Below are 26254 nucleotides of genomic sequence, written 5' to 3' on the forward strand. Positions count from 1 at the left end.
TTGTGCTCTTCAACGTGTTTCTTAACCAATACATGTATATCCGACTGAAATGTTATATTTATAATTATGCTTGTAATAACATTTGAACAACAGCAAATTCCAAACATAATACAACTTTCTATGGGTGATTTTCTCTTTGTTTTGTGCTTGTTAAAAGAGTTCGAATCGAATTCTTGTTTTCTTTTACCTTTTGCTGGTTTCTGCTTGCCTCCTGATCCGACGTGCACGCGCTTTAATGTGGGTTTTTTTTGTTAAATTCCGTTTGCTGACCTCCTTTACTGTGCCTATATGTTAATGTTTGCTATTCGGCACCTGGTACTACGCCCGGACGGCCATTAGCCGGCGCCCGGTTGGGTTAAATAAAGCTTAACGAACGTCTTAGCTTTTTGTCGTCACATCCACATGTACCACACATGTGTTGTAGCGAGGGAGTGTAATTGCACCAAAAAAACCGCACCAATGGACCAGAAAAGCCTTCACGCACTTATCCGATCAGTTATCTCCGTGCAAGGTAGGAAGCGTCCGTCCGGGAAACGATGCGGACAGCACAGCAGAAACAGGAAATCTTCTTTTATACACAAGGGTGTTTAAGATAAAGATTTGCTTACCTTTATTGTAGAACACGATCACATCACCAACCAACACAGCACCGCTCTGATAGTTTGTACTTTAAATTGTGCCCGTTACCGTTTCCTTCTCCACAGTCACCACCGCTAGGACCGAAGACACCGAAAAGTGTTTCCGACAAGAAGCGATTCTTCGAGAACGCGATGGAAGATCAGCAGAAACCGACACCGAAATCAGGTAAGATTCCGGCAGAACTGAACCTCACAGTCACAACTCTAACACAACGCTTTTTTTTTGTTGCAGACAAAGTCTTCTCCTTTCTATCGCAAGATGAGGTAGAAAAGCTGAGACAGGAAGAGGAGCGCAAAATTGCATCGCTCGGCAAGGACCGGGTGCACCAACGATTCGGTGAAGAGGATGAAGAGGAGGACGAGGAAGAAGCGGATGACGACGAGATACGGTCGGACAGGGGTGAGAGTGAACAGCCGGCGACCGGTGACAAGTCGGACATTAACGACAATAACATGAGGTACGTACTGGACTGACGCCCACCACCACCACCACCACCATCCATCTTCGCTCCGCGCTTTGTCTGATATCGCCCCATGAGAGCGCCAACCAAAAACCATCGCCAGAACCGTAGAAAAAGCCAAGAAAAGCAAAAAAAAACGACCGTGTGGAGAGTGCCTTAGTAGTATACCTAGTAGTAGCCGTGTATGATTTCATCTCACACTCACCACCTATTTTCTCTATACTCTCTATAGCCTGCACTTGAATAATTCGTAATACTTTCTTTTGGAAGGGAAAAAACACACACACACACACATACAAGTTGGGATAGTAGCTAAAAGCCCACTGTTTGCTGCGTGTTGTTATTTCGCTTGCGATGCAAACCTTTTTTCCCTTACTTTTTCGAGTTTTTCTCTCTATTGTTACCCCATCTTATTATTATTCATCCTCTTTACTACTCAAGCCTCAATCTAACACTAGACTACTACTAATCGCCAACCAAAAAAAAAAAATTAGCTCAAAAAAGCCGCGTATTAACTCTTGTAAGTTTCTGTAATTGTTTTGCTGATATATCCTAACCTTTTCACCTTGTACTTCCTCCAGGAACCCGTTGGCAGAAATTGACGCTGTATTTAGATCATAGAACAATACAAAACAACCAACCCAGAAAATCAACCCTCCCAGCTCATCCGTTCCCCCCTTTTCCCTCCCAAAGTCGCCAGTCGCGTGACGCACTAACACCCAATCGGCTTCCATCGCTTAGCCATCCCGCGTCAGGTGAAATCAATGTTAGGAAGTAACTCGTTTTTACAGCCTTAATATGGGTGTAATATTTTTTTTTCACATTCACCAATACCACGTACATACATGTATATGTGTACTTTTCTATCCTTTCCATTCGAAACGTGCTGCTGCGTGCTAAGATCGATTCTCTCTCTCTCTCTCTTCATTTCCATCGTACATTCCTGTTGTTTTCTTTTTTTTTAATTTTGTTTTTACGAAACGATTTGTATACACGCTTTTAAGTGGTTAGGAAGAGAAGCGAGAAAGAAGAAAACACACACACACATAGTAATAGCAACGAGTAGATTGCATGTAATGATGACTAGGCAACTGTTTCGAATTGTTAATGTAAGCATTTAAGTTTTATGCGGTTCTTTTTTTAATTGCACACAATTTCTTCTTAAACGTATGTTTCGTCTGTCAGCTTTGAATCTTAGCACAGATACTTGTAAAATGAATATGTACAGTAATGGCGAAAGTTCGATATGGGTCTGGTATGACTCATATCCAACTGTTGCAAACTGTTATACTTAAAATTGTCGCATTCTAGCTTTATCGTACCATGTAATTGGAATTTTAGTTGGCAGGGAGGGAGGATTCAGATGACACTACTTATGTGTCCTCGTGTAGGACATCGCAAGGGCATTACCATTTTGAGATAAAAAAAATTGCTTTTAATTTTTTACACAAGGTATAACTATAAAATCCCATTACTATTAAAGCATTTTCGAATTAGAAGCCAAAGGTTTAGGAATGTCGATTTTTTTTTTTCAAACAACCGAGCTGTTTCACACATCCTGTTTGATGTATGATACACCATTTTACATACAAAATCCCTCTATCCCTTCCTACTTCCCCTTCTCATGTAAAGCGAGATAGTACATCGGAGCAGAAACGGGAACCAACACGTTTTAAGTACACACCTCTCTAGTTGCTCTGTACGCTAATTTTACCATATAAATGTATGTCGGTATACAATCTTGTTGTTTTTTTTCTCTCTCTTTTATTATTATTTTGTGTTTTATGGTTTCTATTTTTACTATACATTTGTTTGTTTCTGTAAATACATCTTTTGCGGAAGTGATAAAAAAGTAATAAAACTAATTATTGTATGCTTTGGAATGTTGCTCTATTTCTTTCGTCTTTCGAACGACTGTCTTCATCTGTATATCCTCGACATTCCTTACCACTCCCTTCAATCTAATAATAATGACATTTTTAGGGGTTTAGGGTTGTTAACAATCGACCAGGGGGCTAGTACCTTTTTCCTCACTTTCGGATGTGCTGTTGTGGGCTGTACGTGCTTCTTTTTTTTTTGTACTACCTTCTCCTCTATCCTTCACTATTCTAATTTTTCACTCAAAATTTAATACCAATTGTAAAAAGAAAGCAGAAGAAAAAAAATCCATCTCGTAGCTTTAGTACACCGAAAAGGCCCACCACTTGCTGCTTAGAAAGTCAGTCTGCGCGCGCGTACTCATTTAATCGAAGAAACCTTCCGATTAAGGAAAAGCGATTCTTTAGCTGCATCAAATGCACCACAAAACACCGAAGGTGCAAATTGCTTGCCTTTCAATGGGAATAAGACGATCGATGTTGTTAGATGCTAGTAGGAGGATTATGGCAATTACAGTAAGATCTGCGATCTTGGGCGAAATCCTCCCATTAGCATCGAATTGTCTTCTTCCCCATGAATAAGGCCCCGTCATGCCAGTGCGCGTGTACGCTTGCTGATATTTATAACTGATTTCTGGATATGAAACCTCAATCTCACCCCTTCTTTAACAATGCTACCCAATAAATCGTGAACGCTCGTCGGTGTGTTCCGTGCGTCAAAAACAAAAAAACAAACCAAACGAAAAAAAAATCAAAAACAAATTCAATCAATGCAACAAATCAATCAACCACCACCGTCCGGATCAACACCGATGATCCCTACACAAATCGCAGAGAGGATCCGACGAGTCGTGACACTACTAGCGACGAGCAGAAGATGGCCGCTTCCCTGCTGATGACATCATCGCCGCTGACGAAAACACCCATGAGCCGCATTCCGATACGTACCGCAAATGCGGAGAAGCGTGCTCGTGCTAGCAACTGTCTACCGCCGGAGTACGACGAGTCCAAGCTCAGCCCGTCCGAGATCCGTGCCTTACGGTAAGTGGAGCTAAGCCACATCTTTACCATTCCGCTTTTCTAACTAACGTTCTGTGTGTTTTAGGGCTCAAAAGCGAGCCGCATGGCGACAGGCGCGTCTTAAATCGCTCGAAAACGATGCTCTGCAGGCGCTGATTATGATACAAACGATGAGTGCTGCCGGTCTGCTGGACGAATCGGCGATGAATACCAGCGGCGGTAGTGGCCCGACCGAAAGTGTCGATGGTGGTTCGCCCCAGGCCGCAGCGGTTGGATTGACCGCAGGCAGTAATTCCAACGCATCATCGCCACCACCTCCATCACAGTCCCCATTACCGTCCGACACAGCACCGTCTCCGGTGAACGTCAGCAATAACGAGGAGGTAAGAATGAATGATAAAAGGTCCTTGATCCTCCCCCCTAGCTCCTGTTTGCTAAATAAGAGATCTCGTCGTAAATAACCTCTAGTAGTGCGTAGAGCGCACTTACCCGCCCGCAAGTGTTTTTGATGACTTTTAATCCCCATTTAAATGTGATCCTTCATCCCCCACTCGCTCCGATCGTACGACTCGATCATGTGTTTTGCTCGATGTGTGTTTTTAACCCCAAAATCATCCCCCCCCCCACATACAAACACCCAATCCACCCAACCACACCCACCGCTCACCCAACGCGTGTGCGTTTCCAACGGTTGGGAGCAGCTAGAGGATGTACGTCAGGATGCAGGTGGACGGAGAAGCGTGAGTGAGGACGAAGGCACCGATCGGTTACAACCACGATTTCCACGCCTAGCGGTAAAATCACGTCCCGGCAGCGAAATCGTCGTGCGCGAAACGGAAAAGGTCGTGGAGGAGAAGGTGACCCGGCGGACGGAGGAAGCACCGGGCGGTGGCGTCCGGACGGTTGAGTACATTGAGAAGGTCATCGAAACTGAGGTTAGAATTGATGGCACGCATACGTTCTCAACTCGTTCAAAGTTCGTCAGCACACAAAAAAACACAAAAAATCACCACCACACGCACGCACCACCTGATCCACTCTTTTGTTGCGCGTCACACACACACCCACCCACTGAAAAACACATCCCCGTAGTATATGTTGTTGCGCTGTAGTTTGTAGCTGAACTGGTCGTGATGAATGCTTCCTGGTAATTGAATCCCGGCTTGCTCCTTACCCGTACAAACACCGTACATTATCGAAGTGGCATGTAGCATTAAAGCCCTCCACTAACACAATCGCGCATTGCGAGACAATTGTGTCCTGCCTTTTTGTTTGGTTTTGTTTTTTTACAGCATATTTTCGCACACGAGTTTCGTTCCTTACTGTTGTTCGTAATTCACTGCAAACCTTAGCTTTAATTGCACTTCCCGTTTTGGTCGCGCTTCTTATTGCCACACACACACACACAAGACATTTACATTTGCTTTTGTCTTTACAGGTGGAAACGATGCGCGAAAAGATCATTATGTTCGAGCTGGAAGATTCCTCGTCCGGTGACAGTGAGCGTGACAATGGTAAGCCGGATGTAAGCAACGGTATCACCGAAACGGACGGACACCGACCATGGACGGAAGGTGGCAGTGAGTCGTCGGACCGGCAAGTGGACGCGGAACCGGAACCGATGCAGCTGCAGACGATTGTGGAAGTGATCAACCCGATGCTGACCGGTGACGGTCAACCGAACGATATTGCGATCGGACGCTACAACGACGACGTCCGGGAGGAAGATTCGCTTGTAACCGCCCCGACCACGACTACTGCATCGCTTGAGTACGGTGGTCGGTACACGTACGAGCACGGTAAATATGAGTCAATCAACGACAAGATGAAGCACGTACTGCGCGAGCTGAAACAGAACGAGAAGGTGCGACAGAACCTTTCCAAAAGCCTTACGGAAGAGGAAATTCTCGCACTGCAAGCGGAAGAAGCGGAGGAGGATGAGCAGGAGGAGGAGGAGGAAGAGGAGGAGGAAGAAATTGTGCCGGAACCGTACGAGGAGAAAACGGGCGCCATCGGCACGGTGTTTATGGTGCGCGAGCGACTGATCAACGATTTCTACACCCACCAGAGCGAACTCGCTCAGGAGCAGCAGCAGCAGCAGCAGCAACAACGAAAGTACCAGCACCAGCTGCTCGATGACAACGGATCGGCCGCCTACCGTGATTGCGAGGTCATCACAAATCCGAACGCGGACCGGTTTTCGCCCGCGTTCGATCATCAGCATTCCTCCGGACCGGGCCAGCTTTACCATCAGACGCTACACTCGGAAAAGCTGCGTGCCGTGTTTGTCGCCAGCGACGAGGACGACGAGGATGAGAAGGATGATGAGGAGGATACGGAAGATCAGCGGAATGGCAATGCTACGACGTCGATCGGTACCGGTGAAACCGTCGTACAGGGTCGTGGTGAGGAGGAGGATGATGACGAGGATGGGGAAGATGACTCGCACCCGAACCGTACGGCAGGTGGTGGTGGTGTTGGTGAGACAAATAATGGCACCACCAACCACCCCACCAATACCGTTCCATCGTCGGCAACGTCGAACCTTACGACTGGCGGCGCTAGCAACAATAAGCGTAAAAAGCGAAAGGGCAAAAAGAAAAAGTAATTGGTTTGGGGGGGGGGGGGAGGAGAAGACGTTTTTCGTTTCGCAAGACACAGGTCTGTGTTCTTCCATGGGTGTGCGGTACCGGTCCAAGTGTAGCGCGCCTTCGTAGCTAAATGTAAACGATTTTAAACTGAAAAAAAGTATGATGAAAAGAAGGGCAGTAAGTTTTAGGATTTATTTTAACACCAGCCAAGAAACGATATAGTGGCGATAATTAAACACCTCTTTTTGTGTAGTGTATGCGTATGTGTGCGTGTGTGTTTTATCACACAAAAGTCAGACACGGGCCGATTAAGGTAGAGCGTAACACACAAAACAGAAATAATACAGGGGTTTTCAGTTGATAATGTAAAGGCATCGATCTGTTTTTCCTGGTTCCTTCGATGAAATGGTAAACAAAGCTAGTAGGCATGGAAGTGGAATCAGATGACCGGCAAATCAATTATCATTTAGTATAAAGTTACCAGATGATATAACAATCGAAGCCGATGATACTGTACACGACCTGTCAGCGCTCGTGTAGGTGCGTAACTTACAGCTATAAACACGGGATGTGAAATTGAGCTGAAAACGCCTTGCAGAAAATCGGTGGTGTACGAATTGTAAGTTTACGTAAGAAACCAATTTTAGGATATTCACTAATTAAGTAAGTACTTGTTTGGTACTTGTTTTTCACTTTCCCTACACAATGAGCTTCAAAACCAGACCTTGAAGCTCAAGGTTACATACTTACCCTGGCGCAGATATCATAGGCTTCGATTGTAATATCATCTGGTACCTTCACAGTAAAAGGGAATTGATCCGCCTGTCATCTGAATCCGTTCCCAAGTCAACTAGCGTTTGTTTACCATGTCATCTAAGGAGCCATGATCGTTGCTTGTACATTTTCAACTGAAAGCCCCCTGCATGAGCAGCTAGATGTGCGCAGCTTTTCTTGGATAGATTTATATTATTATTTTTTTCCAATTCATTCTCTTAATAATTATTTTTTCCGATTTATTACAAATAATTCTCATATTTTCTCTTTTGTCACGCCCTAGGGGAGGGATCACTACTAGCAATTAAATGAACCCCCAAAAACGGGGACAAAGCCCCCTCTCCCACGCAACACGGGGCTGGATTCGATTAATTTATACGAAAAATGAAGCACCCAGCTATTTTACACCCATACGTCCCACCCCACACACAGGATTAACGGTAGAGATATGTGTGTTGGTTTTTTTACTTCGTTTTATTATCAGGTTGCAATAATTATCATCTAATGAATTCATTTCTTTTTTCTTAAAACGTTTTTTTTCACCTTTTTATAATAATGAAGTGTTTATCTCCTTAGTATTTATCGCGCAGATTTTGATGCATTTTTGTTTTTTTTTTTTTTTTATTGAAGCACACACTTAAGTTTTATCTTCTACTTCGTTCTTCTTACTTAAGTAACTTGAAAATTTCCTTATCCGATGCTTCATTATTTTTTTAGATATTGCTTTACACAAGGATTATTATATTTAGAGTAGTTAAACGGACAGTGAGAGAGAGAAAGAGACCATATATAAGCGGCTGGGAGATGTATATGTGTAGTATGGGGAGACGAGGTGGAGATAGTGGGTGAGGGAGGATAGTGTGAAGAGAAGCTTACAGTGTGATTGAATGTATGTGTGTATGTTCTTGTATGGCTGAGTGTGTGTGTTCGGGTACGTCGAAAACAAAAAGGAATGCTCAAGGATGACACCATCATTTACACTACTACACAGACACATGCAACCATGCGCCACCATTCCTTTCTGGGCGTGTATGTATGTATGCATTTTTGAGCATCCTTTTTAACGGACATTTAATGTGTAACGTCTTCTCTTCACCTTCACTCAATGTGAAACAAACTGCCTCCTCCCTTTGTTCCTCCCTCCCCCCCCCCCTCTCCACCAAAAGATAAACTCCTCTCAAAGCCTCCCCTCTTCCATGGATTTTTCCCCCTTCCCACTCCCGTTCGGGTCCGCTGTACTATATGTTGTCCTTTCCGGTATGGCAATATGTGTAAACCAAGCGAAATAAAACTATTTAACTCAAACAAATACAATATCTAACGAAGTGCGCTTGTTTCCTTCTACTTCTTTTTTGTGTGTGTATGTAAATGTGTCGTCTTCTTAGAGAAATACGGTGAAATGGAGAAGGTAGTACGGTGATTCACTAATTACACTAACAACTAGGGAGACGCTATACTTATTACACGCTAACCACTAACCGATCGATGAAGAAGAAGCCACCACCGTTAGGAGGGATGGGGGTGTGGGAGGGTAAAGGAAGCGGGCCCCCCCTTCCTCGCACTAAACACTAAAACAATAATGGTAAAAATTGGTTGATCGCGGCGTTGATTGAGTGTGTGGATTGGCTTTTCTCAAAGCCAGCGACAGGTCTAGTGCGATTCCTGCAGGACCTTCTTCGATGGTTTGCTTAGCACCCGGATGACGCTGGCCCGATTATTGACGCTCTTCTTACCACCGGACGATTTCTTCTCGTGCGTACCATTCTCGTTCGGCAGGTTCAGCATCGGGCTACCACTCTTGAGACGCTGGTGCTGTAGAGCAGTCGGCAAGATTGAGTTCAGATTAGTTTCGATGTCTCAAGTAAAATTGATATTCCCACTCACCTTACTATTGCTACATCCTTTCTCACGCTCCAGTAGCTTATCCTTGTAGTCGAGGTCTTTCTTATCGGTGGAGGTGTTGGTATTGGGGCCGCCATATGTCATCCCTAGTCCACCCTTCCCCAGGCCGGACTTCTCCATCAGGTCTACCTTGTGATCTACGTGTGAGGCACCACCGTCCAGATGGTACCCGTCCGTACCCGAATGATGGTGAGCGTGTGAATGCGACTCCAGATCATACTCGCTTGCCACCACTCCGGGTTGGGACTTTTTCGCACCGGAGGTAGCACCTCCGGAAGACAGGGGTTTCGCATGGTAGTCACCCAGCACGCCCGCGGCCGATGGGATCTGAGAGATGTCCAGGATGAGGTTTTCCTTTTCCGGTTTGGTGATGATGTAGTTGACGCAGATTACGGTCTGGTCGCTCATGTTCTTCGTCTGGCACACCATCGTACAGCAGGACTGTATCCAGAAGTAGCCCGCATTTTTGTTGAGGATGCGATAGAACGGGGTCAGCACTTGGCCCTTCTGGATCACTGGAGCACGAGAGATCGGAAGAGAGAGAGAGAGAGTGAGAGAAAAAAAGAGCGGTATAATGCCTTGAATATCTTGGAGAACTTGGCGAAAAACAAAACTCAACTTACATTCACTGTGGCTCTTCTTCAGCTTGTGTGCATCCTGCCCGTGACACAGACTGTAGACGCTCTTCCCATTCAGCTCGTCCGCGGTGTAGTCCAGAAAACTGGAAATCCTATCAACAGTGAGATCGGGGGGTGGTTCTTTGGTAGAAAAAAATAGATCGCGACCCCCGCCCCATCCCATCCTCTCCCCCCCCCCCCCCCCCCCCCCCCCCTAATGGCTTATATGCCCTCCGTACTACCTACCTGTTCTCGCAGTGGATGATCGTCAGGTCCAGGCTCGTCCGGAACACGAACATGTCCGACTCGAGCTTGATCTCGTGCAGCGATGGCGGTGGTAGCGCAATTCCAATCCCCACCATCCCGATCACCGTCTGCTTGTCGGTGTGCGTCTCCTCCTGCCCGGCACCCTTCTTGCGCAGATGGCACAGCAGCAGTATCACCCGATAGCCGGACGATTTAAAATGGCACCCACGTTTGGTGAGCGTTGACTTCATGCGGATGCAAAACGCACGGTCGTCACCCTCGTACGATTCGCCCGGCAGCAGACCCTTTCCACCGGGCGCATCCTTGCCCAGCTTCAGTACGGTCGCCTTCTCTGTCGGTGGGTCATCACCGTACCCACCGTAGCTGGCGTACTCCGCCCCCTTCTTGATGCCGAGCTGTTGCTCCACCTCGGCGTGATCGTTCTTGTGCACGTAGTCGAAGATGCTGCTGCCCGTCATCTCCACCTGCGACAGCCCGAGATAGATCGAAACCGTCTCGGAGATGTACAGGAAGCGACCATCGACACCGGTCGAGATGGCGAACCCGTCCAACGATTGCAGGATGTGCGTGCCGAGATGTGTTTCGAACATCTCGTTAAAGTACTGCGGGGCGTTGTAGTTTTGGAACCCGATCGGTTCCTTACACCAGGACGGTACACCGTTCTCGCTGAACTCCTTCAGCTTCAGGTAGCTGATCGTGAGCCGTATGATGGACGCTTTGTCCAGCTGGCTAGTGATCGCTGCCGGCAATGGTAACATCTTTGCCAGCTCGTAAAACTCATAATTCTCCTTCCCACGCCGGGAACGGGCTGCATCGCGGGACTTTTCCTTCCGCAGTTCGATCAGGCTGTTTATTGAGGAGAACGGATGGGAATAGATTTTAGAAGTCTTTTTCATCTCAGATTTCTCCTTCTTTTGCTGGTGTATTGCAGGTGTTTGAAATGGTGAAGTTGAAGCCGATAAGAGGACCGCAGCCGCACACTTACCCCGGTTCAACCGTTGCGAGATTGCTCGATACGCCCGAATTGTGGCCCTGGATCGAGGAGTACGTTATCGGACAAAAGTCCTGCCCGGACACGATCCATGAGTGTGGAAAGCCGGAGTTGCTCATGCTCAGGGCGTTCGACATGATTTGCGATGAACGATGGAAATTGCTATACTCGACTTGCAGGGAGGAGAAAGGGAACATAATGCTGAAAGCAATGAAAATAGATGTACTTTTCGCATCTATCTAGTAGCACCACAGTACAGCGCGCAGCGTTAATTGATTGATTTTTCTAGTGTTCTAGTGTAGTTGTAAAAAAATTTACTCTAACTGTCCCCAAAAAAAAATCTCAGTTAATGTTCCTGATATATTAGGAAAAAGGACACGAACAGCACGGCCGAAAACGGAAAAAACGGTTCGTTAAGTTTCCTGCTGCAGTTGCCTTGGTTTGAACTTGCTTTAAATAATTATTTTACCTGAACCAGCAATGTTTAAAAAACTGTCCTCAATTTTACGGACAACCACTTCCACACACGACCACCACTGCTAACAGACACCAGCCAGAGTAAAAGTATTTTCACCAGCCAACCACCCAAGGCGTATGCGTTTTCGATGTTAGCATTTCAAACGAAATACGTTAATGAGTTCCCCGCCTTGCGCTGCACCGAACCAAAAAACCGAGTGAGCGATAAAGTTTTGTTGCTTACTACTTACGAACACTATTCCCCTAACAGTAGTTGATTGGTTTCGGCTTGTTAGACGTTCACTTCCCAACTTTTGCCAATTCTGTGCTGTGCTTGCTAAAAGTGTCCACCGAAAAATTTAAACACACACTTTCAATTGCACATTTTACCGTGGCGAGCTGCAGCGCACGACGTTCGACGAATTATTGCCGCTAGCGACACCGTTTTAACGAAACGGCCAACGGGCGAACTAGCGCTGCACACAATGGGAACTCCATGCGGACATTTCGAGGGGGGACAAAAGTTTGAAAATTAAAGATGCTTAAATCGTGATATTTTTTAAATATTCCATAAAAATTCATTCAAAAATGCTTACATGTATATTTTATTTTAAAAAAAACCAATATTGATGAGATTAATGATTTATTGGTCTTTATTAAAAACATTAAAAATTGGAAAAATGGAAAAACTCAAATTTTCATCATGATTGGTTTTCTTTCTTATCACGGATGATTGGTGTTTACTTGAATAATTAGCACAAAATAGAAAAAAAAACTACAGCTGATTTTGCTACAAATGTTATAAGATTGCCGAAAAAGGGGTTAGTCGCTTATTCCTGATTTCAATTGGTTCCTCACTGCGATAAGAAACGGCAAAAATGGACTCCATTTTTTCGATATGCGAATGAATTGAAATGAATCCTGCCAAACCCCATACCATCACATACTATAGGTATTATAAATCGCTAAGGTTCAGCTCTAGAAACCGTCGTTTCGACAGCATCTTCAATATGCGTTAATTATGCACAGTAATATCGGGTTAATATGGAAAACAGATTGGAACTAATGATCAAGGTTTCCTGTTGCAGACTTTTTCACTATTTTTCGAAACACTGCTTACCTGCCAGTGGAGACAGACAAAAATTATATTCTAGTAAGTTGGCAAAAATAAAACAAACACGTTTTGTTATTTTTGCATCTGATCCAATTTATTATTCATGTTGGGCGGCCTGGCCGTATTGTTTAAGATTGGATTACTAAACAAAATACCATTCACAACGGTATGAAAAGACATTTGCTTTTCCAAACCGTGAAAGAGCACCATATCCCGGATGAGCTCGGCCGAATATATTTTCATATTACTAATAGTAGATTATCTTTATATAAAATACAAAAAAAAATCCTGTTTGCTTCTTTCGACATTTAACCGATAATTTAGGGGAAATTTGCTTTTGTTTCGATTCAAATTATTGTTTGAATAATTTTTCCTGCTAAAAAGTTGTTCTCAGAATTATCATAAAATCCAAACTATCTGGGTAAACGAAAAAAAAGTCGTACAAAAATCCTCGGAACGAAACCAACAATCTTCGGAACGAAACCACCCTTTGCAATAGATAAGTAGCGTCATAGTTCCTCGTACTTTTAACCGGGTCTTAAGCAGCTTTCGTATATCTAGCTGTTAAAGAAGCACATAACAGCTACTTATTTTCATGCAAGGCATCTGTTTCGGGATTTCAATCTGCTGATCATCTTCTAAATTAGAATTGTCGGATATATTGATCGGAATATCGATTCCCAAATAGCCAAAGATATTGAAATCGAACTATCGTGCTGCTTGAGGGCTGCTTAAAGAAAAAACGTACCACCGCCGAACTTTGAGGCAAGTTAAAAAGACCGTGGAACTTGATGGAACTATGAAGCTTTTCTACTAGCACTTGGAACAAGATGGAACTATGAGGCTTATTTATAAACCATGCATAGTGTTCAACCGAACTATGCGGCTTATTAAGAAGCATGCTTCATGGATGGTACTTCATGGAACTTTATGCCCATTTAAGAGAGAAAGATGGCCCTTCAAGTTGTTTGTTTACTGGATTATGTCAATAGGACATGGCTATCTGCCATGCGTCGTCAGAAAAAACGTGTACAAAAATCGGGCAATTATTTTATAAAGCATGCTTAAATAATGCGAGAAATATTTGAGTCCATCAAGTTCCAAGTGCAAGTAGAAAAGCTTCATAGTTCTATCAAGTTCCACGGTCTTTTTAACTTGCCTCAAAGTTCGGCGGTGGTACTTTTTTTTTCTTTAAGCAGCCTTCAAGCAGCACGATAGTTTGATTTAATTATTTTTGGCCATTTGTATAATAATCTTTGGGAAGAAAAAATCTCCTAGTAACACGAGTCACGTGTAACATTTGTTTCATTCTTCTTTAACAATTTTTTGTGAACAAACAAAGTCGTATTACAAATCATTGAGAATTTGATGTGCCATTCATGATCGTTTGTTGTGCAGCACAGATTCTAGTGCAAAGCCCTAACATGACACACACACAGATAGATAGAAGTCGGATGTGTTCATCCGGTTGTTTGTGGCTAGATGAATGCAACAAAATAAACCCTAAAAAGACACCTTCCTTAGAATGTTAATTGTTGATATACATTTTTTCCGTATAATTTAATGTAACTCACAAAATTTTAAAAAACACCAAAAATTGCTATTGAATTTATTTTATTAATTCTCACACCGGTTCATAGACCACCGCCTGTGTCACAGCTTCCGATCAAAACATCTGATAAAATCGCATCGTCGTTCGCATCCACTATTTCATATATTCCATTGGTATAAATTGTACTTTTTGCTGGGCTGTTATTGGCCAGCTTTTCCCTTTTCTCTGCAAAAAAAAATAAATGAATTAAATCCACTGTTTGTAAAATAAATGGGCAGTGTAAACAACGCAAGAGAAGAAGGCGCCCCTAACGACTCAATCAAAACAAACACCATATAGTCCGCACAGTCCGGTTCACTGAGCCGTCCGGCAAGGGAACACACGCACACACTGTCAACGAGAGCAGAAAGAAGAAGAGAAAAAAGGAAACGCACATGTCATTCTGCCGGGAGAACAAAGCGCATACAAACGTTCTGGCGCATCGGGTGTGGACGAACGAGCGAGAAAGACAGAAACCACCTTGTACTACATATACAATACCGCCAATGCGTGCTGGGTGCGTATCTGTGTATGTGTGTGCATTCGTGCGTGCGTGCGTGCGTGCGCAAGCACACAATTTTCACAATAGTACACCATCGCTAGCTGGCTGGCTGGTGACAGCTACCAGCTACACCAACCACCACCACCACATACTGACGGGGTTCCTTCCCTTTTTTCGAGCAGGTCGGCAGTTCGCAGAAACACCAAACAGTGGCCAGCAGCACTCGCACAGTACGGGCCCAGTGCGCAGGTACCAGGGCCGAGCGTGAAAATTGCCTCGCAATCGCAGCCGAGCGGCCGAGGAAAAAAGGGCCCAGCTTTTCTCCATCACCAAGAACAGCGCGCGGGGTCGCCTACCGTCAGCCGCATCAAGGCAGCCATCCGGTCAGGAAGCAGAAAACGGGTAAATCTTCTTTGAGGTGCATATTAGTAGGCTTTTGCTGTGTCACGACGACGACGACGGGTCGTCATCCGGCAGTGGTCGCGAACCACACAGCGAAAAGGCCGGAAGTTCCGAGTGCGTTCGTGCGTGCGTGTGTGAATCTGATCCGAGCGTCCGTGGAGCGAGCGAAAGAGGATAGGGATTTTCCGGTTTTGTTCGCAATTCCCTTGGTGGTTACGGAGGCTTTCTAGCCAAGACCGATCCGGTGCAGTAGGGCGCATAGTTGGGTCGGTATTGGGAAACCAGAACGAACCCACCCATCCAGTACAGTAGGCAGAATCTTTGGTCGCTTTCTTTTGGTCTGCAAATCTGTTTTTGTACGTTTTGTGTGTGCGTGCGTGTGTGCGTTGGTGAAAGGTGGATTTTCGGTGGGTGGCGACAAAAAGGGTTCCTTTAGGGTAGTGAACTGTTTGTGTGTGCGTGCGTGTTTCGTGCGTGATTGCGTGCCCGTATGTGTGCGTTGTGTGCGTGAGCGAGTGGGGGAGGGTGGGAGAAAAACGGGAGTAAAGGCTACAATCCAGCAAACTACTCCAACATATCCCAGCCCAGTGCAAAAATCTCTGCACCCATCAATAGGGAAAAAGGGGAAAAACAGGACACATGGAAGAAAAAGTGACACAACTTGTAGGTTCGGGAATTGGAGAGAAGGGTACCTCCCCGAGGGGGCTCTCTTACACCATCCCCCTCCAACATCCAACCCCCTCCCCCTCCCCCCCCCCCCATCCAAAACAGCAAACTGATTGATGAACGAGAAAGACCGTGAGAGACGAGAGATATCGGGACGGAAGGAAGAAGAAAAGGTGGTTTAACTCGTTGTTGGTGTGTGTGTGTGCGTTTTTTGAAAAGAAAAATACGATTCCGTTTTCTATTTGTTGTTGCCAATCTTAACGAAGAAAATAATTGAATAATCACATGGTGTTTTCCACTGCCTATGAAAAACCCACCCATGCGGTTGGTTTTCCCGTGTGGGTCGGTCGGTGGTCGTTTTGTGAGCATAAAAAGAGAGAGAGCGCCTATGTGTGTGAGTGGTTTGTGGGAAAGCCGGAAAAACCGCGAAATGGACACACACACACATACACACAAAGGGGAGCAGGTGGGTGACTAGTTTTTCTTCGCGCTTCCTTTGCCTATCTTTTTCCGGCATTTGAAGCAAGAAAAATCGTTCCCTCACCCCCCCCCCCCCCCCGCCATTACGGGTGGTGCCGAAAAGGGGGTTGTTTGGTAGGTGAAAAATGGGAAGGACGTACGCATTGTGTGCGTGTGTGTATGTCCCCGCAGGTGTCGGGAAAAATGCTATTTATATTGCCCCCGAAAAGAGAGAAAGAGAGAGAGAGGAAGAGATTGAGAGATTGGTGGTGTACAGAAAAAATACATAAAAGATGGATAAAATAGCAAAAATTTCCCGGAAGGTTTTCACACGTCAAACAGAGAGAGAGAGAGAGAGCGAAAGGGTTGAGAGAAAGGGAGTGAGGGGGAGGTGGGGGGTGGTGTTAAGAAAAAACAACAAACCAACGATTGTCACACCACTAATAAGCAACACATTCTTTAACATTCTACACGAAGGAATGCCGTTGCAAGTGGGTTTCCCGAGTTTTCCACCCACACCCGTCCCACCGAACCATCGACTGTGTGATGTGGGCTGGTAAAAAAAATACCAGTATTGAGGAAGGAAAACTGGGCCACATTATATTCCTTGTTCGGGTTTGCTTAATTTCTGCGACAAGCTGGTCGGCCTACTTCGACTGTTGTGTGTGGCCTGCCAACACCACACACACACACAGATGCATCCGTATCTGCTGTTTGCCATTAACCGGAAGCAAAGCAGCAGATCCCTTTCTTCTCTACGGTGAAGGAATGCCGGATATTGTTCTATAGCTGTCATTTCACCTTCAAGAACCTTTTTGAGTGGCAAAAGGGGTAAAGGAAAATGGGAAGGATGGAAGGTTACTTGCCTGTACCGAGTACATACTTCACCGGTCCGGTCAAGGCTTTGGATCATTTGGAGCAGTTGAAAGAAGGAATGCGTTTTTATTTCTTCTAAATGCTGCTCCTTTCTCTCAGCCTCTGTCTCTCATCCATACACACTCTCCTAAAATCGTCGTGCGCATGTTGTGTATATGTATGTGAGAGAAATCGGGTGTGATTAGTGAATCGATTTAGCAGGAGGTACCCCCCAAACAGATCCCCCACTACTCAGGCAAAAAAAAAGTGAGCCAAAGGACTTAAGGACATTGATTGCTGCGTGATTTTACTTCATATCAATGCGTATGTGTGCATGTGCGTGTGTGTGTGTCTGTAAGGAAAAAGTCCTTGTTTGACACTTCCTAGAATAAGCGAACCCGCGTGCGTTCCCCAATAAGTTCGCAATCCTTTATCCCTGGGGCGTATCCCTGACGAGAGCAAGCACGCGCGCGAGAGCGCGAGGAACCGAAGATGAGGAAAGTGCGACCGGAAGCAGGGAAAATGGTGTCACGCGCGCACACAGACAACCTAGGTCTGTGCTCCCTACAATCAAGTACAATCGGTGGTCAACATACACACGCAACGCTTCAATCAACTTTCCCCCGGCCTAGTATCGCCGAGGGAGTTCCGACGATCAAATCTGTTTTAGGTCCTCATCAACGGAAGTGCTCCTGTACGTCACATATGTCCAGCGGCATACATAACTATTCAAATACACACACACACACACGCACGCGTTCACATGCAGATGTACAGGGTCACGCAGAAAAGTCATAAACCTATGTATCCTGTCTCCTGGCTCAATTTCGCATCTTGCTAATTAACTTCGGTCCTCGTGATAGACCATCACGAAGAAAAAAAAAATAATCCGTGCGAGCGAATGACGTGGTTTGGTGTCGTCCATTAGTCCTTATCCTGTTTAGGGTATGTGGTTAGCAACGGAGGTGAACCGCAACAGCTAGGCGAACAAACGTACAAAAAACGCTTCTAGAACCAGGACCCGGGTCGCGTGACAGTCCACTGCTTTATGGATTAGTGTATTTCTATAGGTGTGTGTGTGTGTGTCCTTTGATAGTCTGGAACAACGGAAGGACATTAGGATAACACTGCCCTGCCCTGTTCTCTCTTGCTCGCTCTTACTAGCCTGCTGCTTCTTCGTATTGCATCTGAATTCCTTTTTTTTGGGGGGGGGGGGGTATGTCCCATTCCCTGAAATAACAACATGCAACGAGAAAGCAGAAAGAAGAACAAAATGCTAAGGCACGCGATTAGGAACTGTCATAATCTCGTGCGGTCCGGTGCGGTTCTCTTGCTCCTCTTCATACTCTGGAGCATGGGGCGCGCGCGCACCCATACACCGATGCATCCACTGCGCACACGGTCAAGGAGTTTGCCAAAGGGCTCTCCAATGGGAGAAGATGTTGGGTGGGGGGGGGGGGGGAGGAAGAGGTTTCGCACACTGGATTGTTACTACTGCTGCTGCTGCTCTTCGGGATGTATCGATTTTACTTGCTTCGTGACGGTATACTGCACAAGATAACTGCTGGTCTGCAGCTTGTGGAGAGCGATAGAAAAGTCCTTAAACACATATGTACTGACGCTCTCTCTCACACACACACACTCTCTTTCTCTCTATCATCCTCTCTCTCTCTCTCACACACTCATAATTTCTAAGCAGCCATCGATGACTCGTAAGGACACGACATTGCTGTGTTTCTTGCTGCAGAAGAGCAAACGGCAAAACGGCGAAGGACATATAGAGACAGTGTCGTCTACGTGCACGTGCAGTGGGTGATTCTTGGTGACCCGGCAAGTTCGGCAATTCTAATCCGCTTCCAACAGGCCGCCTCCAGTGCGAAAGCCGCTCTTCCCGGGGTAGCGTAAAGTGTGCCGAGCGTTACGTTCCAGTCCGTAGAACCACCACCAGAATATTCAACAGTCTCCCGAACTTCAGCAGGAACTCCCGTGGAAGCGTTCCGGGTGGGATTCTAGAGGGGGGAGTTGATGCGGAAATGCATGCGCCATCCGCATGTCCGTGCCCTTTGTGTGTGGTCTAGGTAGCGCGATACAGCTTACAGCTGACATTACGCTCCCTCCATCCTTCTCTCGCACTCTCTCTCTCTTGCTGTGATTTTTTATTATCCTGTATGCTCTTTGTGGACCGTCCAAAAGGTAGCGAACCCACGGAACAAAGGGAGAAGGAGGCCGGACCTTGTGCCTATATGCTCTGATTAGTCTTGGCCCGCGATACGGTGGACAACGTTGCCAAAGGACCTTGACGCAAGTGGTTGTAACCTTTGCGGTGCCTTTACACCAAGTGTGGATGATGTCACTAAATCACAGCGGTGTGATGCAAAAAGGTCCTCTTGTGTGGTGGATATTGTGTATGGGTGAATAGACCGTGGAACCGTTTGAGGACCAGATCTGGCGAGTTCGTTTTGGGAGATTCTAGAATGGCTGTATGACCGGTTTTGGATGTTTTGGAGACTCAACTCTCAAGGATTGGTAGATCCTAGCAATAGCTAAAGTCCGCCAACTACTTTCATTGTCCTACACGCTCCATCAATTCTTCCATGGTTACCAAGCAATATTCTCATCCATGTTTCCTCTTCTTCCTTGTTTTTGTTGTTGCAGGCAGTGTTACCAGCAAGTGCCCCGCAGAAATCTTCCAAGCGACGTAGACATCTCACGAGTAAGGATGTGCACCTTCGGCTAGCTTCAACGTCGCAGAGGTCGTATGGTGCAGGCCCGTCCGCGCTTCGCTGTGGTGTAGCACGAGCCGTGTAGCCGACAAGCCCAACCCCTTTCCTTGTTCCTTCCCTCCAAAAACCACCACACAGCCCCACAGTGACGAGCGCCGCGAAACACCGCACCCCGGACGCACCCAAGATGGATGATCTGCTACAGGCCGGCCACGTGGTAAAGGAAAGATGGAAGGTATGGTACGGTTGTTGTCGCTAACGCTGCTAACGTTGCTGCTGCCGCTGCTGCTGTTGCTAGATATACGTTCTAATTCGCTTGTCGCTTCCGTAAATAAATGGTAGGTGCTGAAAAAGATAGGCGGCGGCGGGTTCGGCGAGATCTACGAGGGTCAAGATTTGATCACCCGGGAGCAGGTCGCGCTGAAGGTCGAATCCGCCCGGCAACCGAAGCAGGTACTCAAGATGGAGGTGGCCGTGCTGAAGAAGCTGCAAGGTAGGAGCAGGGCGAACAAAGCAACCCGTTTACAGACGCTAGTAGACAGCTACTAATATTATTGCACGTTGTTGTCTCTGTACTCCCCCACCTAGGCAAGGAACACATCTGTCGGTTCATCGGGTGCGGGCGTAACGATCGATTCAATTACGTGGTGATGCAGCTGCAGGGCAAAAATTTGGCCGAGCTGCGGCGCTCGCAGGCACGCGGTGCCTTCTCACTCAGCACAACGCTGCGCATTGGCCTCCAAATACTGAAATCGATCGAATCCATCCATTCGGTCGGCTTCCTTCATCGTGATATCAAACCAGTAAGTGTCCGGGGGATGGTTGTTTTTTGTTTGTTTCTTATGTGTGTATATATTTAGAACCTGCTGCGTATCTTCCGTACGCGTACCGAAACACGTTAAGGAATTGATTTTTTGTTTGGTGCTCCGGTAACGCCTCCTGGAAGGTATACAAAGTGTTACGAACGTTAGCACTCTAAAAATATTACTAATCACGTACCTTGTGGAATTCGTGAAAAATAGGGGTTTGCTTATCTGCGCACATTAATATCCTGCCTTCTTTCTGTCCATTTCCAGAGTAACTTTGCCATAGGAAGACTACCGCTCACTAGTCGTAGAATCTACATGTTGGACTTCGGCTTAGCTAGGCAGTACACTACCGGTACGGGTGAGGTGCGATGTCCCCGAGCTGCGGCAGGATTCCGCGGGACCGTAAGGTACACCCCCTCGTAAACTTCAATATCTTCATTACACCCTAACCAAACCAAAACAATAAACCTTACTTTCCTTCCTATCTTTTCAAAAAACTAAAGGTACGCTTCGTTAAACGCGCACAAAAATCGTGAAATGGGCCGCCAGGACGATCTGTGGTCGTTGTTCTATATGCTTGTTGAGTTTGTTACCGGCCAGCTTCCATGGCGTAAAATTAAGGATAAAGAGCAAGTGCGTATTGAAAACCCGAACACACGCGGGTCCGGAAGCAAAGCCAGCATGCGAACGCGCTGTAACTAATCACACGACTCGTTTTAGGTTGGAATGTTGAAAGAGAAATATGATCATCGTTTGCTACTCAAGCACTTGCCTTCGGATTTCAAATACTTCTTAGAGCATATTCAATCCCTTAATTACGCCGATAAGCCGGATTATGCAGTAAGTGTGCGGTCGCGGTCCGGTAGAATGGCCCTTGCATTCCTTGCCCGTCTATTTCCAGATGCTGATCTCTCTGTTCGAACGATGCATGAAGCGTCGTGGCGTGAAGGAAACGGACCCGTTCGACTGGGAAAACAACGCCGACTACAATGCCGGCGAAGCCAAAGCTATCAACGCAGCCGTACCAAAGAGTGAACTAATCAAAAAACACAAGGATATCGAAATGACCGAGGTAAGCACGGTACTTTTGGTGGACACTGTCAGCACCGAGATCAGAGTTCAATTGCTAACCTTCCTTTTTTTTTTTTTGTTTCATTTAATTCAGGAGAAACGCAAACCAATGATGGATTCAGCGAAAGTGCTCCACACGGAACCGATCGAATCGATTAAACCGCAGAACGTTGTGAATGCGGGCGTGGGTGGTGGGGGTGTTGCCGCGGCAAACGCTGCCGCCAAAGCCGCCCTAAACCATGCGGACCAGCACGAACCGAACGAGGCGAAGATACAGCAGGAAACTAAAACGGACGCTGCACTTCCAGCGATTGAGATGGTGGTCGTAAAGGTACGTTGGTGGAACGATGGCCGCATGCTATTTGCATATGCATATACTCTAGGCTTAGTGCACTGCAACATGATGTTCACCAAAAGTCCCAACGAAGAAGGAGAAGAAGAATGAGGGATTTGTGCTGTGGCATTCCATACGGTGCTCTTGTGGCTGTTGTGTGCAGCGCCTGAATGTATGCAATCATAATCGATACAGTGAGCAAGTTTGGAGAAATTTGAGCGCTCGTTTCAAGATTGATTTTCAATGTGAAGTACAGATTCTAAGTTCTTCTAAGAAAGCTAAAGCATACCTTCAGGCGTCTCGCACACAACAAGCCGGCAGTATCCCTGCAAAGAGTAAAACGTGTGATACTTGGTGGCTAAGTAAGCTAATGAAACAAGCGCTGCTTCATCAGCTTACTTCTTCACCCTGCTTTACCGCTTAGTCTCGCTTCCGCTTCCCGGTTCCGCGCCAAAGAAACAACAAACCCCACAGTTTATCAAACCATGTTTTTGATACAATATTATCTTCTTTTCTTTCAATTTCTTTTTCATTTCTTTTTCTTTCTATTTGTTTCTTCATTTACGGGTATCCCGCCGGGTGTTTCCGTCTGCGTGTGTGTGTGTGTGTGTTTGTTTTTTTTCTTTCTTTTTCATTTATTACCATCCCGTTTGTTTTGCCCCCTTTCACTATACCTTTACACGGCTAAACTCCCGTTACTGTGCCGGGCAGGGTCTAATAAGTTTTCCTATTCACCAGAACGAGATACCGCTGGTGCGGGCGCACACGGAAGTGATGACCAAGCCGGCGAAGCACGGCAGCAACCGGTTGCGAATACTGACAGCGCCCCCGGTCAACATCAAAGATTTCTCCTCCTCGCTCGATAAGCAGCAACAGTCGCAGCAGCATCACTCATCGTCGCAGCAGCAGCAGCAGCAGGGCCAGCAGCAGCAATCGCACCACCATCACCATCACCATCCGCTGCACGCCTCGAGTGACGCGAACAATCTGTCGATGGAGCTAAAGTCGAAGCTGCTAAAGACCGAGGCGGACGACCTTTCGTACGCACCGGGCGACGGTATACTGCGCGAACTCGTGCAACACTGTCAGCCCGGTGGTGGTTCCCAGAAGCACCATGACCAGCACGGGCAATCGGCTTCCCTGCAGCGGCAAAGCCTCACGCTCGGCGGGAAAAGTCTCCGGTCGTACGGTAGCTCGACGACGGCCACGAGCAACAACAACAAGTACGGCGGGGGCCGGAACGACGACAAAAGCTGCCGGGACTACTCGATCACGCAGCACGCGATCATCGACGACGACAATGCCAGCCAGCACCAGACGCCCAAGTACCAGGGTGCGCTCACGTTGGCCTCGCAGTGGAAGAGCCAGTTCGACGATTCGGACGACTCGACCGACGGCCTCTGGAAGGGCGAACAACATTCCGAAAATGCATCGAAGAAAAACTACACTAACCTCAACAAGAGCAGCATCGCCGCCGTCGCGGCCACCCAGAAGGAGTCGGCGCTTCCTCCCCAGCCGCCCCCGCCACCACCGTCCCAGCCACCCCAACCACTGAACGGTACCGGTGTGGGGGTCGTTGGGGGTGGGGTTGGCAGTACGCAACTTGCTGGCATCGTCACCAACACCCCTACCAGTGCCGCGTCCCGGAACGGGCAGCACGAGCAGGGTGAGAATAACAATGGGATCTCGCAGCATCCGCCACAACCGCCGCCACCGCCGTCCGACTGTGATGAGGTTGCCGTACCGCCGAACGACTACACGGCGACGATCGGAGGCAAGCTGGCCGCCCTGGTCGGCTCACCACCTCCCACCACCATCCTTCCCGACCCGGAACCGGTGGTCGATGCCGTAAGCCTGCTGCCGTGCGTCGGCCTCCACACACCGGATAAGGTGGGAGCGGGGGTGGAGCAGGTGGAGCCGGCGGAGGAGCCGGTAGATGGTGAGAAGGTGACGGTGGTGGTACCAGCGGAAGCAACGGAACACCCGAACGAGCATGTGGGAGAAGCAGAAGAGGAGGAAGAGGAGGGGGACGAGCAGGGGGAGGAGGAGGAGGAGGAGGAGGAAGAAGAAGAGCAGGAAAAGGGGGGGTATGGGGCGGGAAGCGGCGCAAACGGTGCGCCGATGATCGTCAGCGTCGGCAGTCTGGTGGGAGGCTTCGAGGCGGTGGCGGCGGCCGCAGCGGCAGCAGCCGTTACCGCCACACCCGTTACCGCCGGCGGCAACGCGGAACTATCTAGTAATCTTAAATCTTAAAGCTCTCTCTCACGAAACGCAACACACACATACAAGGACACAAACACAAACTACACTCCTTTCTCGAAGCTAGAGCGTTTTGATTTGCCTAAAGAGACAGCAGCAGCAGCAGCAGCAGCAACAACAAAAAATCTACAGCATGATGAGCTTACAGGCTAAAAAAAGAGAGAGAGAGAAAGAGAGACAAAAAGAAGAAGCAGAGAGAGAGAGAGGAATAAGCCATCGTGATGGTGTTAGAAAGGACACAGAAGGAAGGATATGCGCGGTGGTGTGCGTGTGTGAGAACACCATGGTGACCATTTGCGCCGCACCAGGAACCGATTGATTTGGTTTGTTGAGTGTTTTTTTGGTGCAAAATATATTTGGAGTCCCACCTTCTACGCCCAGATGCTGGGACTCTTCTAGTCCTTGGTCACGTTCTCGCACACACACACACACACACTTCCTACTATTGTCCGTTGGAGTGTTGTATGAGTGCAATATTTAAGACAGAAACCAACACACACACACTCAGAGAGACACGAATACATACAAACTACTGGGAAGATCTCTTATACTCTCTATCAACTAACCCCCCCCCCCTCCCCCCGCCCACTCCCCCTTCCCTTCGTTCTCCTCATCATCTGGCCTAGTTGCTAAGCGGTTCGAACGTTCGACGACCTCTATGGGATATCAGCAAACCTCCACTATTTAAATACAAACAAAACGATCTCGCAAAATGGGGCTGGGGTAAACAGATACTAAGGTTAGCAAAGGTGCGGTGAGCAATAAAACGGGAGGGAAAAAAGGGGTGGAGGGGCGGGGGTGGTATGTGGGAAAAAACCGCCGGAGAAGAATCTTATAAACACACCCACGCACACACATACAAGCCAGCAGCATCGAATGATTGGATCGAGGAAAATGGACGAGATAGACCAAGACATACACATACACACAAAATATTAGTAACAACAAACGTTGCGTTGTTTTAACAAAGATGCAAACACACACACACACTCAAACAGAAAATATAAGAAAAAAAACATTAATTCAATACCAATCCGAACAAGAGAGAAAGAGAGAGAAAACCCATGACAAAAGCGAAAAAGCAACGTGTGACGGAAGAAGAAGAAAGGAAGAAAATAACAAAGTATGAAAAGAAACAAAATTGCGTACCATTACATTTACATTTACCACACATATACAACAAGTCTAAGGAAAGAAGCAAACAACAACAACAGCAAAAAAGCAACCAAAACTAAAAACGTAAACATGTGAATGCGATAAATGCGAAGAAAAAAAAAGGCAACAACACCCACACAAATAAGCAGGACGAGAAAGGTAGAAGCGAACAGGAGGAGAAACTGTGAGCAGACAAGGAATGGAGGGTGGGGGGAAAAAGAGGAAAACTAAGAAACTGAAACAAAACTGAAATTAACCGCTGACAAAGAGGAAGAAGAGCGAAAAACGGATTAAGCGAATAAATCAATGATAACACAATACTAATACTAGCGCGAACGGAATCGCTTTGTGATGGTACGCGTGTGTAACACACACACACATCCAAACACACACTTTTGATGGTTGGAGGATTTTTGTGTTTTTAAAATTTTCCTTTTTTATTATTTTACTTATTGTTTATTGTAAAACTTAACTGGTGTATATGTGTGTGTGTGTGGGAGTGTGTTTATGTGTGGGTGGCATGTGTGAGGAAAATGGGAAAAAATATGAAAGAAATTATTTTTTTTCAATGACGGTTTGGTCGGAATCGATTCCGGAGCGCTCCGAATTTTGTGGAATCGATTCCGAAGATTAGGTTCGGAAAATATTTCGGAACCGATTCCCGATCCGGGTCTGGTTCCGGAATTGAAGTTTTACTTGTTTATTAATATTTATTACTAT

The 26254-nt window shown here is 46.6% G+C and overlaps 3 protein-coding genes across 29 annotated transcripts in view; 2 read left to right on the forward strand and 1 right to left on the reverse strand.

Moving 5' to 3' along the window:
* LOC118509380 (protein lap4-like) overlaps positions 1 to 8686 on the forward strand; it is a 52435-nt gene extending 43749 nt beyond the window's left edge. For 17 of the 18 annotated variants that reach the window (XM_036049949.1, XM_036049924.1, XM_036050063.1 and 14 more), the window contains 6 exons: positions 705 to 804; positions 871 to 1096; positions 3811 to 4017; positions 4082 to 4379; positions 4698 to 4931; positions 5435 to 8686. In XM_036049949.1, coding sequence (XP_035905842.1) covers positions 705 to 804; positions 871 to 1096; positions 3811 to 4017; positions 4082 to 4379; positions 4698 to 4931; positions 5435 to 6604 — 2235 coding nt within the window. In that variant the 3' untranslated portion in view covers positions 6605 to 8686. The remainder of the gene's footprint in view (positions 1 to 704; positions 805 to 870; positions 1097 to 3810; positions 4018 to 4081; positions 4380 to 4697; positions 4932 to 5434) is intronic. The other variant, XM_036050026.1, reaches the window with a different exon arrangement.
* Positions 8070 to 12028, reverse strand: LOC118509475 (protein trachealess-like). 4 transcript variants are annotated; one of them, XM_036050143.1, is made up of 6 exons: positions 11846 to 12028; positions 11133 to 11339; positions 10127 to 10993; positions 9887 to 9984; positions 9246 to 9778; positions 8070 to 9173 (listed from the first exon to the last, which is right to left on the reverse strand). In XM_036050143.1, exons 2-6 carry the CDS (start codon positions 11333 to 11335, stop codon positions 9012 to 9014), a joined length of 1863 nt encoding a protein of 620 aa, XP_035906036.1. In that variant the 5' UTR covers positions 11336 to 11339; positions 11846 to 12028; the 3' UTR covers positions 8070 to 9011. The 4 variants fall into 4 exon arrangements, with proteins under 4 accessions (XP_035906036.1, XP_035906027.1, XP_035906008.1 ...); XM_036050134.1 differs by having other exon boundaries at positions 9887 to 9993; positions 11839 to 12028; XM_036050115.1 differs by having other exon boundaries at positions 9887 to 9993; positions 11846 to 12027.
* Positions 12029 to 14547: 2519 nt separating this feature from the next.
* LOC118509504 (tau-tubulin kinase homolog Asator) lies at positions 14548 to 25858 on the forward strand. Of its 7 annotated transcripts, none has more exons than XM_036050174.1 (11): positions 14548 to 14816; positions 14984 to 15219; positions 19839 to 20141; positions 20249 to 20399; positions 20495 to 20709; positions 20983 to 21122; positions 21219 to 21348; positions 21436 to 21555; positions 21617 to 21787; positions 21881 to 22117; positions 22832 to 25858. In XM_036050174.1, the coding sequence occupies exons 3-11, from the start codon at positions 20094 to 20096 to the stop codon at positions 24371 to 24373; spliced, it is 2754 nt and encodes a 917-aa protein (XP_035906067.1). In that variant the 5' UTR covers positions 14548 to 14816; positions 14984 to 15219; positions 19839 to 20093; the 3' UTR covers positions 24374 to 25858. The 7 variants fall into 7 exon arrangements, with proteins under 7 accessions (XP_035906067.1, XP_035906059.1, XP_035906108.1 ...); XM_036050166.1 differs by having other exon boundaries at positions 14984 to 15203; XM_036050215.1 differs by having other exon boundaries at positions 14550 to 14816; positions 14984 to 15203; positions 22859 to 25858.
* The last annotated feature ends 396 nt before the right edge of the window (positions 25859 to 26254 follow it).

Source organism: Anopheles stephensi, chromosome X (genome assembly GCF_013141755.1).
Source record: "Anopheles stephensi strain Indian chromosome X, UCI_ANSTEP_V1.0, whole genome shotgun sequence".
In the NCBI taxonomy this organism is placed as follows: Eukaryota; Metazoa; Arthropoda; class Insecta; order Diptera; family Culicidae; genus Anopheles; species Anopheles stephensi.